At 53.0% G+C, this 18,224-nt stretch overlaps 1 protein-coding gene across 1 annotated transcript in view; it reads left to right on the plus strand.

The window, feature by feature from the left end:
- The window catches only part of NECTIN1 (nectin cell adhesion molecule 1), a 62,955-nt gene extending 51,618 nt beyond the window's left edge, over positions 1-11,337 (plus strand). Inside the window, exon 6 of the mRNA XM_064634550.1 lies at positions 5,050-11,337. Coding sequence (XP_064490620.1) covers positions 5,050-5,591 — 542 coding nt within the window. The 3' untranslated portion in view covers positions 5,592-11,337. The remainder of the gene's footprint in view (positions 1-5,049) is intronic.
- Positions 11,338-18,224: the final 6,887 nt, after the last annotated feature.

Consider the following 18,224-nt stretch of genomic DNA (forward strand, 5'->3'; position numbering starts at 1 on the left):
GAGCAGGGCTTGATTGACAAGTGATAGGTGACCTGACAGAGAGATTAGAACCTAAGACACGTTTGGCATCTGGCCTGGAAGCTGTCACACTCTGAAATGCCAGTGGCAGCTGCTGAACTTCTGGATTAGTTGCCAGTGGTTTTTCCACCCCCCGACCACCTCCTCTCCCTCCATCTGCATGAGGAACCCCTGGAAGGGAGAGGAAAGGCAGGAGCCCTTGGAGCTGGTGGTGGGCATGCAGAGGTGCAAAGGGGAAGGCAAAAGGGCAGCAGTGCTACAGGGCTTCTCAAATTCCAGGCTGAGGCAGGTCCAGAGGTATCTCCTTATCTTCACTCGTGTACACAGCACGGGGGCAAAGTCCTGGGATAATCTGGCGTGGACTCTTCCGGGCAGGGGAAGTTTGCCATCAGCAATCTGCCTCTTAAAAACAACACCCACATAGTCATTGTAGTGTTTGCTGAGGCCAGCTGGGAACCGGGAAGCCCCATGAATCCATTGGAATTCAGGTTCCTGCTCCGTTGCAGCGGGGGTTTGGTTTTGCAAGGTAGAAGGAAATCCAGAGCCTTCCTCTGGAAGAGCTTCGTGCAAGGAGCAGCTTGGGCTGACACATGTCCAGAAGGTGATTTCTCATGGAGTTTGACATTTTCCTCAGTGCCCATGACTGCAGGGAGAACTTTGGCTGGTGCTGGGTTTTTCCTTGGTCTTTATGATTGAAGGCAAAAGGATGGAAATGTGCCTTCAAGGAGAAACATGTCCACAGGAAGTAGAATCTTTTAAAATATCCAAGCAGTGTGATGAGCAGGAGGGCTTTTGAAAGCTGGTTTCCCGTGGATCTGCATATCACAGAAGAATTACTTGGTGTCTAAAAATATACTTTTTCTGATCTGGGCCCATCCTGCCCTTTGGGAGCAGCCTCTTGTCCCTTCTGGGTTCTCTGATGTCTAATGAGGTTTAGCTCCCACCTCTACCAAGGATCCCTCTCCAGCTCTCACCAAGAGCTTTATGAGAGGGCTAATTTTGGTTCATTCTCCTTCTGTCAGATAGCACTGAAATGGGCCAGCAGGTTCAAAAGGCATTAGATGTGGGATTGATGGGCAGGTGGGATGATTTGCATGCGCCTCATTTTTGTTGGAAGCCGGCCACGAGAAGAGAGACGTGATTTTTAAAAAGTCTTTATTTTCGAGGCCACTCTGGCGCTGGGGAGGGTTTGTCCCTGCAGTGGCTGCTCTGCTGTGCCCGGGGGTGCTGCAGGGGGAGGGCAGGAGGTGCCTGGAGCCGGGGATGGAGGGATCAAAGAGAACCTGTGGGCTCGGCCGGGTGCCAGAGCGGAGCCCAGCGTGACCCCCCGGCGTTCCCAGCTGCTGTCCCAGAGGTCCAGCTCCTGGCACGGGGACAGGAAGCTGGGCTGAATGCAACAGCTGGCAGAGCTGGGCACGAGCAGATAGTGTTGCTGCTTTAATTCCTATTCATACAGCACTCCCTCTTTTTATGAGGGCTGGGGGGGTGGTGGGAGGCGGGGGGGGAGGCTTTTTATGCTGGCATTAAAGCCTGGCTTGTTCCCCCTCCCTCTGCTCTGCTGTCTCCTGTTTCTCCAGGCCGCTTTTCACAGTGGCTTTAATTCTCTCCAGGCTCTTCCTAATGGATTTTTCACATGGGGGCCCCCAATCACGCTCAGGCATCGCACCAGTTTCCAGAAATTTCACGCCCCCCTTGGACACAAAAAGAGGGTTCCTTTTCCCACACTTGCCCCCTCTCTCTGCCCAGGCTGCAGCGCTGCTCTCTTTGCACCCCAGACACGAAACCGAGTGGGCAGAGGGGTGAGTGAGTCCCCCTCTGTGGGTGCTGGAGCAGTGACTGCATGTGGAGAGGTGCCCACTGTGAGCCAGACCTGTCCCAGTCACTGATTAACCCGGGAGCTGGATGGGGGCACCGTGGCAGGGACCCAGGCACAGCTGACACGCTGCTCCCCGCTCACCACCTGCCTTGGCACCAAGGCACCTTGTTGCAAGGCAGAGGCATAGCCCTGCCTGGGGAATGCTGCTCCCTTCCCAGGGAATACTCCTCCCTTCCTGGCTCATCTTGCCCTTGCTGCTCCTGCAGCCAGAGCTCATGGTGAGGGTCGCCGGCAGTGCCCACCCTGCTGCGGAGCCAGCGCCGGTCTGTGCCGCCATCCAGTGGCAGTGCCAGGCTCTGGAGTGGCCAGGACCCCTCCTCCCTGGACCACTGGCCCCTCGGTTCTGCCTGTCCCCCCACCCCGGGGTCACCCACCTTCCCCATGGCACCCCCGGAGCCCCCCGTGTGTCCGGTCCGGAGGGATGCGCTGGGAGCAAACCGTGCCTGAGGAAGGGATGATTTCGGCTGCTGGCTTGTGATCTTCCCCGTCCTTCCTCTCCCTTCTCTTCCCACAGTTCGGGTTTGTTTTCTCTGGCATGGGAACTGGGCCACTGCGAGGAGGATGGGGATGGGACGGGAGCAGAAAATAGTTCCTTCCCCGAGCGACGTGTGAAAGCCAACACGGCGGCTCGTGCTCCTGCTCGTGTCCACGGCGTTGGCAGTGCCAGGGGGGTGGCACGTGGGCGGGTGCTGTCTCAGGGGTGGGCAGCACAAAGGGCAGGAAAAATAAATATCTGTAAGAAAAGGTAGAAAAACATCCCTCTCTCCCCCTTTTCGCTTCGCGCGTCCAACCTGGACTGCTAATGAGGCTTTTGAGGGAAAAGTGGGCCAAGCTCCTTCAGGAATCGGGCACAGACTGCCCCTCTCAGATCTGTGTTCCAGAGCAGGGAGGCAGAGGGACACTACACACCATGTCTGGGTCTTCTCAGGGTGGATTTTGGGGCCCGTGGTCCCACGCACAACATCAACCTTGCTGCAGGGAACAGCAGGGCGGGAAGAGGCTTCGGGTCGGAGCTGTGGGAAAATAAAGCAGAGAGCCCCTGGGGACTGAGCTGCTTGCTGGTCTTTCCCTGCTCCCACTCAGCCTCCAGGTGGTCCCTGCTTTGTGCACAGTTTTGGGAATCGGGCACCACGGGCTTGCAGAGGCTGTGAGGGCAAGGAGCAGCCCTGGGAAGTGGCTTGGGCAGGGGGAGAAGGAACAGTGTGGTTGAGGCCGAGCCCTCAGCAGCCAAGACCATGAGGGGTTGGACGTGACTTTTCCTGCTGTCCCTGCAGAGAGGTTTTGCATTAACCAGCTGGCTGTGACAAGCCTTCTGTTGATGCAACATGTGGTTTTGGCTTTCCAGAACCCAGCCCCAGCTCCCTGTGCTGAAAGACATGCCCTTGCTGCTGCTCCAAAGGCTGTCTTTGGGAAAATGCTGGCTCCTGCCTGCACAGCATCTTGCTCCTCATTGTGGCTGCAGCAGGGACCCCTCCATCTGCCTGTCCCCAGCCCACTCTGCCCAGTGGGCTGCTCTCTGTGTGGGTTCAGCCTCATGAAGCTTTGCTCGAGGCAAGGCAGCACTGCAGGGACCAAGATGCTGTTGTCGGGTTGGCGTCTCAAGAAAGGCAGGAATAAATCAGCTTTCAGGCACAAAAAAAAAGCCCCATTTATGGATCAGGCCAGCAATTGCTCAAACTCAGTGCCCTTGTCCAAAATCTGCAGCTGTTTCAGGAACTGCCTCTGTTGGGGGGAAGCTCTTTTCTCCCCTCTTGCTCAGCTGCTGGGCTAAGCTGTGCTGCAGAACCCCACTCCCTGCCAGCAGGGACGTGAAGAGGGGTTGGAGGCAGACACTGCCTCATATCCCTTTGGAATCTGCTCCTTTGAGCCCCTCCTTCCCCATCTCCCCATCCTGGCTGCTCTCTGGGAGGGCACATGGGGATTGCTGCTCGCCCTGCCCCTCTCCTTGGCTGCTGGAGTAAAAAGTGAGGGCCAGGAGGCTCTGGAGCAGCACCAAAGGTTTGCAGCTCAGAGCAGGGCTGGCAGACAGGCCTTGGGGTGGGAAGAGCAGTGGGAGAGGTCTGAGCCTGGTGTGCGAGGGCAAGGCTGCCACGGGGCATTAACCAGGCGCCTGCTGTCTAAATTCAGAGGCAGGTGAAGGACTGAACAACCATGTGGTGCTTAATGCCTCGTGGACACGGGTGTTCAACAGGCACTGTGTGAAAGCTCAGTTTGGCCAGGGGCTGTAACTGTGCCCAGGGAGCTTCAGGAAGTTGATTCAAGTCCTGGATCAAACTTTATCTGTGCCAAAGTGTAGGTGTTGAACTGCATGAAAGGGAAGAGAGCTGCTTTCTCATCTCTTTTTCTCTTTCTCTTTTGAGTTATTTATTTTTTTTTTAAATGGGTCAGGGTAACTGTAGGAACAAGATTAGCATGAGTAGTGGCACTGGGCTGGCCACGGAAGACAAAGAAGCAGTGGGAGGTCTGTGTCCCTGTGCTGCAGAGAACAGTCACCAGGGTCAGCACACGGGGTCAGGAGCCAGCAGGACTCTGAGCAGCCACACAGCACTTGTGGGTGTGTGGGTGGGAGATCACAAGGTGCTGGTGCCTCCTGCTCTGGACTAAACTGGTTGTGGTCCGGGCTGGGATGCCAGGAGGGGGATGCCAAGCTGGCGGGTCCAGCGTGGCACCTCCAGGAGCAGTTGTGGCATCTCGCTGCCCGCCGCTGGACGGGGATGTGGGTGTAGCTCCCCACCAGGAGCACTCTGGGGCTGCCAGTGCGCTCTGGGCAACCGGAACTGGAAAAATGTCACCCGGTAAAGCGGAAAAGCGTCCGGACTCAAGACACTGGGCTGGTGGGATCTGAGCACGGCCGGAGAGACCAGGTGGGGTGGGGAGGGACAGACACACCGCTTCCAGCCCCCGGGGCTCCTGCATGAGGCTTGGCCAGCTTGGCACGGCACGCTGCGCTCCCCTCGCTAAGGCAGAGCTGACCCCCATGAGGACACCCCTATTCCCTTTTCCCTAGTTTTTCCCTTCCCTGTTCCTTACCCTCATCTTCCCACCCCCTCACCCCCCCCTCCCCTCCCCAAACTGGCAATGAAAGCATGGAGGGAGGGGCGCGTTTCCGCATGGTTTGACACTGTTCCCCCTTCCATCTGTCTTTTCCTACCCAGAATTCCCCTACACCCCGTCTCCAATCGATGATCACAAATCCATGGTGCAGCCGAACATCCCCACACCGGTGATTGGGGGCATAGTGGGCGGCGTCTCGCTGGTCCTGCTGGTGGCCGTGGTGCTCTTTGTGGTACTCCGGCGCCGGCGTCACACCTTCAAGGGTGACTACAGCACAAAGAAGCACGTGTACGGCAACGGCTACAGCAAGGCCGGCATCCCGCAGCACCACCCCCCCATGGCCCAGAACCTGCAGTACCCCGACGACTCGGACGACGAGAAGAAGCCGGGCCCGTTGGGCGGCAGCACCTACGAGGACGAGGACGAGGAGGCGGGCGGCGAGCGCAAGCTGGGCGGCCCCAAGGTGTACGAGGAGGACGCCAAGAGGCCTTACTTCACCGTAGACGAGGGGGAGGCCCACCCTGAGCCCTACGACGAAAGGACACTCGGCTTCCAGTACGACCCCGAGCAGCTCGACATGGCCGAGAACATGGTGTCGCAGAACGACGGGTCTTTTATTTCCAAAAAGGAGTGGTACGTGTAGCCTGGCACGGCACTGCTACACCAACACACACACCACACACACCACAACACACACACACACACACACGAGTGATGCCCTCCTGCTCCCCTGCACCCCTCGGAGCTTGCACACCCGCGCTCCCCCCTGCACACGAACACACACACGCTCGCCCCCCCGGCCAGCCCCAGCACAGACTTTTGGACACTTCCAGCACTGGCAAGGAAGGGCTGGGGCAGGGAGAGGAGGGGCAGCTTTGCTTACAGATCGGTTTTTTTTTTTTGGGGGGGGGGGGAAGGCATTAAAGGGAGGCGGGAGGTCGGGTAATTATTTTCTCTCTCTCTCTCGGTTTTTCGGTTTTTTGTTTTTTCGTTTTTGTTTTTGTTTTTTTTTTCTGCTTTTTAATCTCTCGACAACTTTTCGTCCCCTTCTGTGGTGTTTGTATTGGTCGGTGGCTTAGGTGTTACTCTTTGCTTTAACGACTGTTGCCCAGCCTGTATATTACACTCTGTTTTGTGTCTTCATGTCTCAGAGTGCCCTTCGGCCCCACTCCCCTCCCCGAGGGTTCCTCCTCCCGCTCCCACACCCCTGAAACACTGGAATTTGTTTGTATGTTGTCTTGTTTGTTTGTTTTTAACCTTGGGAGGCGGGGGCTGTCCGTAGGACAGAGGCCAGGAAACTTTATGGCAATGGAAACATAGGTGCCATTTTATCAGGTGAATGGATTTGGTTTTTCCCCCTAATCACTTGGGTTTTTTTCTTCAGTGGGGTCTGGGTGACATTGCCATTGCCTGCTGCACACCTGGAGAGATCCACACCCAGTTTTTAATGACTCAATAAAAGGAAAATGAGGAGAAAGGGGGGAAAAAAAAGCCCTAGACCAAACCCCAGGTGCATGGGCTGATAGCAGAGCAGGGAAACAAAACTGCCATTTTCCCTCCACAATTTATTATTTCCTGGCTTTTCATTTTCTGTCTTTGTCTGAGTGTTCTTTTAAAAGAAAGGAGAGGAGTATTTATTGCTGACATTTTTCCCCCTGTGATGGCTCAGAGAAATGCTGGCTCTTTTTGTTCTTGTTGCTGTTGTTGTTGTCAGTACCAGCCACAGAGCAGTTCACTGGGGGCACAAGTCGGGCACACACCGACTGGGGAAGGGACCAACCGAGAACACTTTGCTTCCACACACTCACTGCCTTCAGCTCTGCACACCCTGGCAGGGCAGGATCAGCCCCTGGCTTTGGTTATACCACTAAGACTTAATTGTCATGTGTTTACACTTTTTTTTATTATTATTATTCTGGTCAGAGCATGGGGGTGCTTCTTCTTTCTCTCTCCCTCTCTCCCCCTCTCTCTCTCTCTCTCTCTCTCTCCTAGCAACAACCTCAGCCTTGGCTGTACCACATAGTTGGCATTGATTGCCACTTCTTCAATATCACATCCCTCTTCTAAGCACAGGCTTGGTAGACAGGGTAGGAGTGATTGAGCCTGGGGTATTGATCTCGTCCTCCTTCCCTTGAGCCACTGTGTTGTGATGGGGAGGTTTGGATTGCTGCTATCTCTGCTCTGTGGATAAATGGGATTCCAGACTTCAGGGCCCTCTGTCTCACACCGACCGTCTCCAAAATTAGATTCACTGGGTTGGGGCTTATTTTTCTTCTTGTGGGTTAATTTTATTTTTTTTTTTTTAATTTGATGTTTAAATAAATCTTTTGTTTGAAAAGAAATCCCCAGTTTTCTGAGCTGTATTATCATGCACATCTAAAAATAGCAGGACTAATTCTCCTCCTGCCTTACCCGCTGGGTTTTGTTCCATAGCATCCAGTGGTTTATCCTGCTACAAAAGGGAGGGTGGAGAGGCAGACCCACACAGATGAGTCAAGGTCAGATCTCTGATCCAGGCAGCTTCCAGTGCTCCCCTTCACCATGTGGTGCTTGGTCCAGGCCACATGAAGCTCAGCCTGAGCCATCCACAGTTTGTCCCTTGCCCTGATTGCGTTAGTGGGGAAGGGGAGTGGGAAATCCAATTGTTGGGCTGCAATCTTCCTGCTGTTCCTGCCAGCCCCTCAGGCTTCCTGGCTTCTGGCAGAACAGCCACATGCCACAGGAAGGCTGCTTTATGTCCTCTGGAAGGCAGGGCAGACAGAGATTCCCTTGAGGTCTCTCAGGCTGAAGCTTAAAAAAATGAGGCTGAAACCTTCCTGGGTCTGTCCACTGCCCCCAGGAGCACCCTGCTAGCAAGAAACCCCCCAATAAAGGACATAAAATCTCTTAATATATCTCTGATGACTAGTAGGGGCTGGTGGTTAGGAGTGGGAATGGCTTCCCTCCAGTGCCTTGGGATAGCAGCATGTACAGGGCTTTAATTCCCCCAAGGAATCTGTAATCGGGAGCAGGGCAGGGCAGCACAGCTGAGGGTTGTACCCCAGCCACAGCTCACCCCAGAGCAACACGGGGTGTGCTGCAGAGCCTGGAATTCCCAGCAAAGTCCTTCTCTCAAGTGAATAATCCTTTAGGTCTGAATTTCACAACCAGGCTCTGAACAGGATTGTGACAGTGTCCCCAGCACCAAACTCTGGGTGGTCCATCACCAGAGTGCAGTCAGTGGCACAGACCCTCCTCTGCAGGTTTCCCCCAGCACAGACACCCTCTGTGAGGGGATGGGTTTGGAAGAAAACAACCTTTTATGAAATCTGCAGAGTCCAGCAGCGATTCTTCATGTTCTTCGTTAGTCACAGGCAGGGGCCACTGCTCTGAGCTGGCAAATTCCCATTGCACTGACCCCCCCAGGGAAGCTGTGCCCTAAAGAGCAAAGGCACAAAGCCTGGCAGACAGAGCAGAAGGGCCTGGGAGAGAACAGGACAGTGGGGATGTTCCCAAGTTAAGGTCTGGCTTTCAGGAGTCATGAACAGGGAGTCCTGAGCAATCTGCTTTGGGGAGTTATTCCTTTGCATTTGGAGGTGTCATTTTTTGAGATGGTTTATTTGCTGCCTATTCACACACTGTCCACATGGTTCACTGAATGGGGCTCCAAAAACCCGGGGAAAGGAAAGGAGACAGTGGAGCAATGTGGGATTTCCAAGCTCGTTCCCTTCCTGCTGCAGCACATTTTTTTCCTCCCCAGTAGTGCACCAGCACAAATGTAGGACTTAGCTCAGCCACTTACCTCATCACAGTGGTTCAGAAAAGGGATCAAATGATTGTTTTTCATCCAGAACCTGAACAAGCCTGGAGTGGAAGATCCTTAGGCAGCGTTGCCTGGCCCAGCAGTGAGGTGCCCTGCAAGTTCAGGGTTCAGGAGTGCATTCCTCTCATCCTTGGGCCCTCCAGCATTGCTCCCTTGGTGCAGTTATCCCTGCAGCCATGGAGAAATGCCACCTCTGTGCTGTGATTTGCTTCCTGCTGTCCCCTGCAAGGTCAGCTAAATGGCCAAGAGGCTCTTGGGGTGGCAATTAGCCAAGTGATTAGCCATTAATCCATAAAAAAAGGCAGAAGGAAAAAGAAGTGTGGGGGTGGAAAATCAGATTGCTGTTCCATCTGAGATCTGTTTTGGTGCTGTAATAGCATCACTGTCTTCTCTGGGTTAAATTGCTCTGAGGGAGCCCTTGAAGGTAATTAGATCAGGTTTTCCAGGAAGAAGGTGGTACCTGTCTCTACCTGAGTGCGAGGGGGAGCTCAGGAGAGCTGCCAGATTGAACAACACGTGCTTCCAGGGGGGTTCTGCAGGGCAGGGAAGGTGCTGGAGACCCTGCAGTGCTCACCTTGCAGGCACAACCTGCCTGCTGGCCCCGGGGGTCTCCTGGGCTGTGAGGGGGTCAGAGGGGCAGTCTGTTCTTTCCTCACTTGTCCCTTTGTGCCCCAGTTTCTGGCAGTGGGCAGATTGTGTCAGGCTGGAGTTTCACAGCTCCCAGGCTGGGGGACCCCTCTGGGACCCTCAGGCTGCCTCAGGTGAAAAATCCCCAGCTTCTCCACCCCCCTTTCATCAGAGGTGCTAAGGAGGCATAAAAGGTCCCCACAGGACCTGGGAAAAGAGCAAGTTGAAGCTTCCAGTTGGGAGAGGGAAGCTGTCCCTGTGCTCTCAGTGCCCAGCCTGTGCTGGCTGCCTCTCCTCCCCGGTGCTAGGGAGCTGCTGCTCTCCAGGAACTGTCCCATTTCACACCAGTCCTGAACTGGTGTGTCCCATTAGTGGTACCTGGGCTGGCTGTTGTGCCTGGGAAATGCCTTCCCCCTGCCCTGGGCTGGGTGTCAGTGCCTCGGAGCCGTGGCCGGCTGCCCCATCCATTGGAAGGGATCGTTTTTGGGATCCCCGTGCTGGGCTCTTGCCAGTGAAGAGACATATCAGCATGGTGCTTTTTCCCTTCCCAAGCCCTGATCCTGGCTGGCAGCCTGGGGCAAAGCCTGTGGCACCTCAGGACCGAGCTGGGGGTGTGTGGAAGCTGAGCAGGCTGAGGGGGAGCTCAGGCTGAGCCCTGAGGGTCCCGTGACCCAAAACACAGGTGAATTTGGGCTGATCCCCCAGTTCCTTCCCTGTGTGTTTTCAGGGAGCTGTACAAGCAAACCCATCTGTGTCACAACCCAAAATGAGCCTGTGGTTTATGTACAAAGACACCCCAGCTGTTTTCCTGCTGGGGCTTATCTCTAGGATTATTCATTGCAATTCACCCTGGTGATGTTATTTTCCCTTATTTAATTACCAGGTTTTTTTTCCCCTGTTAAGTTATTTTCATTCAACCAGGGGGAAAAAAAAATAAATTAAAAAAAGAAACAACCTGAGGATTTCTTCATGAAATAAATCAACAAACTGAAGTGGTTACACCAAATTGATTGCAAAGACATAAGGGACAAAGGGAGCCATTTTCCTGATGTTGAGTCAAAAAGAAACAACAACTGTTCTGCAGAAATCACAGAGGGTTAGAGAGAGAGAGAGAGATTCCAAAGATTGATCTTCAAGCAATTAGAGAAGGGAATGTGATTAGAACAGGGGCTGCTGCTCTGCTTTGCTGTTTTCCTTTCCCATGCACGAGCACACACACACATGCACACGGATTTTTGGGAGTTTTGGGCACCAATCCTTCGGTGGAGGGGAAACCCCCCCTGCCCAGCTCCCTGAGGGAGTCAGATGTGTCATTCCTGCAGGCTCAGAGGTTTCCCACTGTGGAAAGGAGGGTATCCCAGGCCCAGTTTGTTCTGGGAAGGGAAGCAGTGAGACGGGTTGGAGCCTTTTGCCAGCAGGTTAAAATCCACTTTCCCATTTTTCCGGGTTCACAACCTCTGCTGTCGTAGCACTGAAGTTTTGGGTCTGCCCAGGCTGTGGGCAGTGGACCCTGATGGGGAGAGGGTGCACTGATGCCTGTTCTTTATTCCCCCCCTTGCCACCCGCTGGTACCTGCTGAGATGTGCCAGCAGCTGCAGCTGCACCCTGCGAGAGGCAGGGCACGGGTGGGAAGCTCTCAGGTCCCACCACGGCCCCACCATCACTCCCAAAACTCACCAACCTCTCCCCAGGGGCCACGGGGGTGGGGGCACCGAGGGCAGAGGGGGGTGAAGGGGGGATTCAGCCCACCAGCAAGGGAAGGAAACCCAAGCCTTAGAGAGGAGGGTGAGTTTGGGTCTCAAAACTTCGTGTTTTGGACCAGTGTGACTTTCCATATGCAGTTTACCTGGGGGTGAATGTAAGGAGCATATGGGGGCAGATCCTCCACTGGCAGAAGCTGGTACTGGTGGAGGGTCTCATGCTGAGGATCTGGATTTTCTTTTCTTTTGCCTTTCTTTTTTTTAAAAAAAAAAAAACAACCATGATTCCTTAGCTCCAGTGATTTTATCTCTCTTTTTCTTCATCCTCTTGCTGTAATTATCATTGTGGAATAAAGACTGCAGACAGACAAACAATCCCAACCCCACTCTTTTTTTTTTTTTTTTTTGTAATCTGTGTTGTAAGTGCTTTTGTAAAAAATAAAAATAAAAAATAATAATAATGTAATGGACTTTTATGATTTTCGTTTGTTTGTTTGTTGTATTTTTTTTTTTTGGTCCAGTTTTCCATCCTTTGTAATTTGTTCATTTGGAGTCCTGGAGGGATAGGGGGGGGGGACATTTTCATGGTTATAATTTGTGTGGGTGGGGTGTTGCATCACCCTTCCTTTTACTTGTATAAAAACCAATAGTGGCTCAGCTGTGGAAAAAAAAAATGTACTTTTTTATAAATAAAGAATTTTAAAAGAAAAAAAAAAAAAAAGAGACGTTCTCCTCGTTTTTGGTGCATCTGGGACTGCGTCGTTGTGCACCCCGTGGCTGGGAGCTGGAAGGAGAGTCACAGCTGCAAATATCCCAGGATATGCAGTATTTTGGAATTTGGGAGTTGCTTGCAGGTGAAGGCTGAAGGCTCAGGGTTAAGAGACCTCCCAAACAGCACTGGGCTGGAGGAGGTGGGCAGGGAATGGCTTTGCCACTGACATATTGTGTGGAATTCCTGGGCAGCAGATTCCAGACAGACAAAAAGAGGTGGGAGCCTTGTTGGTGTAAACAGTGAAATCCCTTGGCTGGTGCCAAAAGTTTACCTGAGCTAAAAAAAAAAAAAAAAAAAGCTAGAAAAACAAAGAGAAGGAAAAAAATCCATGAAAGGTGTTAAAGATGAGGGTGCTGCCTGTAGCTGAGGAAGTTCTGAAGTCGCTGTTGGCTGTGGCAGATGGGACAGGCTGTTGGAAAAGTGTCAATACACACTTGCTTTCCTTATATTTTCTCCAGGCACGTGGAATTTGCTGTGGTCAGGGCAGGATACAGGGCTAGGCCAGCCTTTGCTCTGACACAGGAGGGTGTTCCTATAGTGCAACACTTGCCTGCCATGGAAAGGGGCATCAAACCCCTCTAAAATGGGGCATCAAACCACTCTAAAATGGGGCATCAAACCCTTCTAAGTATTTAGGGGTGCTGAGGGTCTGCTGGGAGGGGAGATCAGGCATCTCTGTGTCTCCATCACTCATCTCTGCACGGGCAAGAACAGTTTGCCTTTCTCCTTTCCTCCCCAGCTTCCTGGCTGTGAAGAGATGCTACAAAGGCAGCCTTGTTCCCAAAGATCAAGGCCAGGCTTTTGCAAGGGAGGGAGAGACAAGGAGAGCAGGAGATCAGAGGGATCAGTGCGTGCTGTCCCTGCTCTGATACCAACACACGCTTCTCCATGGCTCTGGAAAGGGATTTTTGCACCCAACTTCAGCACGTGGGTGATGTGCTGGAGATCTGAACCAGATCTGATCCATCACAGAGGGAAAGGGAGAAAGGCACCGACCTGAATTTGAACTTGAGCTGGTCTCCATGAGCTGGATGGAGAGGGAAGTGTTCAGGATCAGGCTGGGAAGGAGTGGGTTGGTGCAGATTGTCGGCAGGAGTGGAGGCTGTGCCAGAGCAGCAGGAGGCTGATTCCAGGCTGGTGATCAGTGCCCCGTGTGCTGCCTGGCAGGAGGGTGGTGATCGATGCCCTGTGTGCTGCTGCCTGGCAGGAGGCTCCTCCAAACCCTGTGCTGCTGTTGGAGCCAGTTCTCAGTCCTGCTGCTGAGAAAGGAGTGTGTTGGGCACCTCCCTTTGGAAGGGGTGAAAGAGAGCCTTGGGAATGCTTTCCTCAGGTGCAGTGGGAGGGAAAGGCAGAGACACTCCTGTTGTGAGGCTTCAACCTGTCCAAGGGAGATGTGACTGCTGTTTGGGCTGTATCCTTCTGTCCACATGTTTTACCCCTCTCATTTTCCCATCTGCCAGCTCACCTTAGCCAGGCAAAATGTTGGAAGTGCAGCTTTGCTTCGGCTCAGCCTTTCAGGGTGACCACAGCAGCGATGCTGAGGGGCACCATCCCACAGAGCCAGATCCCAGCAGCTGGCTCAGCCACTCCAGCCAAGTTTGGGGGGGGAGAGAAACAAAAGGAGCACTGGGGAGCCGGGTCTGAGATGGGAAGAAGGATAAGAGGGGCTGTCTTTGCCCGTGGTCCTGCTGGGGTGAGCCCTTGGGAAATGCTGTGCTGATTTCCCAGGCCGTGTCTTAGAGTTGAGCGATGATGGATAAAACCCATTGCACGGGGCCTCTCCTCAGCAGCTCAGGTTGCAGAGGGCTGAACACAGCGGGAACAGAGTCCCATGCAGTGCCCCCAAGTATTGTGTTTCTCTGGAACAAACCAGAAACACGTTGGGGTGGGGGGAATGCCAGCAGTGCATGCAGCCCATGGAGAAATGGCAGCGTGGCTCGGATCCCTTCTCCAAGCCACATCTCTGCAGGCGAGCACTGCTGGCCCCAAAAGTGACTTCAGAGCCCTGAGGATCAGCTGAGAGTCAGGAGAGGAGCTGGAACAGAGCAGGAGGAGATGAACCAGGGGGCTGTGTTTGCTGTGTGCCCCGTGCTGAGCGTGGTCCAGCAGCAGAGGGTCCAGAGCAGAGTGAACACGGTGGGATTTCCCTCCCTGGAGCAGAGTTCAGGGCTGGAATGTCCATGGTGGAGGTACAGAGCCAGGTCCCCATCTGGTGCAAGCACATCCAACTTTTCTGACTACAATGGAGTTATTATTTCTGCCCATTCAGATGAATGTGGCCTGAGGAGGATTTGTGGGGAGTGAGAGTGAGATAAAGCCCAGTGTAATCAGGGGATTTCCAGGTAACTTGCCCAATATCCTTGGGCACAGACACCTGGGATTAGTGCCTTGCATGACAGCCAGACCAGATGGATGTCCCAGGGATCCACATGCGTGGCAGACTCAGAACTGGAAGTGCCAGAGCCAAAAGGCTCCAGCAGACAGAGGAAAAGTCAGTTTAATTGGGAGATGTTAAACCAGGCTGGCTGTGAGGGGGTGGGGGCTCAGGGGCACTGGAAACAGGTCAGTTCAGAAATATATGACCTTCAATCCCAAATTCCTTGTGAGGTGAGAGGCAAGCCCTGCTCGAGTTCAAGTCAGAGCACACAAGGTCACACACCCCATTAAATCTCCTCCAGCTACCACTGGATAAATTGGACTGAGAAAAACTTACAGTGCTGGTGAATTACTTGCAGCAAAATATGTTTGATTAGGGTTTGGTTTTTTTTTTTTCTTTTTCTCGTGGTTTCAAATTATTTGCAATCTTGGGTTTGATTTGTATGAACATATTTGTTAGAGGAAATTGCTTTATGCAAATGTATTCCAGCTGGGGGACCTGTGACACCGAGAAGTGCTGTTGAGCCTCAGATGCCCTCAGTGGTGGGGGCTGGTTCACTCCTCCTCCTCCTCCTCCTCCTCCAAACAAGGCATTTCACAGCCTCCCCAGACGTGTCTGGATGCAGGCTGGCTCTCAGATAGTGTTTGCAGAACAAGGATCAGCCTGTAAAAAAAAAAAAAAAAAAGAAAAATTAAAAATGGATGTGTGTTGCACTGCTGAAATTTTACATACTAGCGAGCAGCAGTCCGGGAGTCAGGCACGGCCGTGCTTACATTTTCACCTGAAATGTAGGTTAAAAATGTTGTATCACCCTCCAGGGGCTGAATTATTGAAAGGCAGTGATTTATGGATACCTGCCATCGGAGCTGCTCACTCACCCTCAGCAGCTGAGGTGAGCCTGGCCTCCTCTGACTAAGCCCGGCTCAAGGTGAGTTAGGGACGCTCCCTCCCCTGCAGATTTCACAACTGCTGGCCCAAACCCAGGTCCTGGCAGGAAACAGGCAGGGGTTTTTTTTTGTCTGAAGGGTTTGGAGTTTGGGGAAGAAAATGCAAAGAGGCACTAAATGCTCTTCCTGCAGGAAACACCGTGCTGGGGTTTGCCAGGGAGCTCCGGGGGTGAACAGGGATCAGATCTTTAGGGATCAGAGGGATCCCTTTGAGGAGCTGTGAGAGAAGGGGGTTTCTCCTCTTCATCAGTCCCTTTCCTACGCTCACACCTTCACTTGGGGCTTTGCAAAGCCAAGCCTTCCCTCCCTGCCCATGAGCCACCTCACAGAGAGAGGCTGCAGGAATGTTTCCATCTCTCCCTTATCCCTCTGTTCCTCCCAGACTCCTGCCAGCAGCCTGTTTACCTCTCAGTTTGGAAAACAAAACTGCCAGCTCCACACCTGTCAGGTTGAACTGATTGCCTGTGGCTTGGAGGAAGGGAGGGATGGAGGGGGGGACCCCCTCCATGTGGCTTTGCTCTCATTCCCCACCTCCCACCCTCATCCCACTGCCCTGCTGGAGCTCCCAGCCCTTCCAGTGGCCACCTTACAATATTAATGGACTAATGGCAGCTCTGTCCAGCCAAGGGGCTGATCCCAGCACGGAACACTCATCCCAAGGCCCAATAATTCCCCCAGTGTGCAGAAGAGGGGCACCCTGTGCAGCTGCTGCCAGCTGTTGGGCTGAATGCTGCAGCTGTCTGGAGTGATGAATGGATGCCAGAGTGGGAATGCCAAGCCCGAATGGCTCAAGTAAACACTCCAGGAATGATGGCATGGGGGGGCTTTGTAACAATTAAATAGAAATTAGTTATTTAAATGGTCACTTCCCGGGGTTTTCGTTGCCGTCCGATTAACTTAACTTTTAATTTGCATAAGCAATAAATGTTTAATTATGTTATTAATATATTTGAGTTGAGGAGCTTATGGGGTTTTATAATTGGCATTTAACTAGATAGTTCCAGCATATTAACTGATGTTTTATGGCTCCACGTGAGGTTTCCCAATTATAGCTGACCTAAAATTTTGCTTGGAGGACCTGCCTTGAAAGTGTTACCTGAGCAACAGAACAGGGGGAGATGAGGAGGAGGATGTGTGGAGCCTGGCCCTGACTGGGGGGATGTGCACAGGCAGCTCTGCACCCTCCACAGAGCCTTTGGGACCCCTCTCCCCTCCCCAGGATGCTCTTCCCTCAAGTCCCACCATCCTCCCTGTGTCAGAGAGGGGTCACCTCCCCTCTGAGCCAACAGGCCTGACACCCAGCAGGGGATTAGGGTGGGGAGAGAGAGATTTAGAGCTGGGAAAGGCTTGTCCTGGCTTCCAGTGTGACCTTGGGACTGATCAGCTCTGGCAGCCTCTGGGACTCTGTTCAACTCCCTCTTGACAACCCCTGAGACCTGTCAGTCAGCCATTCTAAATCTATTTTCTATCCCATCTCTACACTTATTTGATGAGATGACTGGTTTAGTAGGCAAAAAATGACATTGTGTTTGACTGACAAGACCCATTTCCCCTGAACCTTGCAGACTGGCATTGATTATGTTCCCTCCTTTTAATTCTTTATTAACTGGAGCCTGTGTTTGCTTTCTCTTAGCTGCCAGGAAATCACCCTGTAGGATTCAAGTCTTTCCCTGTGTCCTCTTCCATTCTGCTAAAATTTAACCTTCTAGAACTGAACTATTTTAACAAATAGTAAAAACCAACAGCTCTGAGTTAGGAGTCTTGTCATCTAAGTCTTTCAACCTCTCTGTTTGCTCACAGTAAGTGGAGTATCCAAGGAGATGGTGTCCAGCAAGCTCCTCACTCTTGTCATCCTCAAACACGAGGAAATTGTTTTGTCATCTCAGAAGCCACAAACAAATGTGTGTTGGTCTCCAGAGAGGGATCATGAATAGTTATTCAAACCTTCTGCCTTTTCTGAGTCATTACAGGCCTCTTGACCATACCCATCTGCTGAAGTGCCTCTGGAGCACTGCAGGGATTCTGTTTATTCCTGTTGTGTTCCCCAGGGTGAGCCTGGCTTTTGTATCAATAGCCTGTGTCCTTCACAGCTTCTGTGTCCTACTGACTGATGGCTCTCTTTCCAGCTTTTCCATTTGATCCATACTGGAGCTGGGGGAAGCTCCCTGTGTGAGGCTGACAAACACCCTGCTGGGTGAGGTTACATGGCTAAATACTGGGGGTTACAGCCTTTAGGAAGCTAGGAGGGAAGGTGTCTTAGAAGTCTTTCAGTGGCATGAAGGGGAGGGAGAAATCAGGAAAAGGGTCAGGAATGTGAAGTTTGAGTTGCCTTTGCATCGTGTCCCTGTCCTGGAGATCAGGGGCAGCCAGGGATTTTCTGCACCTCCTCAGCCAGGGCAGGCACAGGGACAGTCCTGGCTTGGGAGAAGCAGATGTGACCCTCAGCACTGCCCCTCAGGAAGGGGTGTGTGAGGGACAGCAGCACCAGAGTCCAAGTCAGAGCCACAGGAGCATCCAACAGCTTCCTTCTCACACATCTGGCAGCTCCCTCCCTTTTCCAGGAGGCTGAAGTCATCCTTTTGGCCGGCCTGCAGCAGGTCTCAGGGGGGTTTGGGAAGCTGTGGGAGAGGAGAGAAGGGAAGGGGGGTGTGTAGAGACACAGAGCCCTCCCTGCTCTCCCAGGGGAGAGAGGAGAACTGCAGCCCTGCCCACCTTTCCCTTTGCACAACCATCGAGGCACTTTGGGGGGACAGAGGGGCAGAGCAATTCCTCCTCACCCTGCCGGGCACACCCCTGTTCCTGGGCATGGATGCAAACAGGAGAGGAGCTCATCCTTTGGAGACAGCCAGGACACGCTGCCCAGTGCTGGGAGCACCCCAAAGGCAGCAGGAGACAAACACAACCCAGGGCACAGCCCAGGCAGAGTGAGATGTTCCCAGGAGAGCTGCTGGAGATTGTTGAGCAAATTAACTCTATTAACGCAAATGATGAGAGTCTGAGCTGTCTGAGTTCCTGTACCTTCTATCTGACAGAATTCATCTGGTGGCTGCT

This window comes from Pseudopipra pipra, chromosome 23, assembly GCF_036250125.1.
Source record: "Pseudopipra pipra isolate bDixPip1 chromosome 23, bDixPip1.hap1, whole genome shotgun sequence".
Classification (NCBI taxonomy): Eukaryota; Metazoa; Chordata; class Aves; order Passeriformes; family Pipridae; genus Pseudopipra; species Pseudopipra pipra.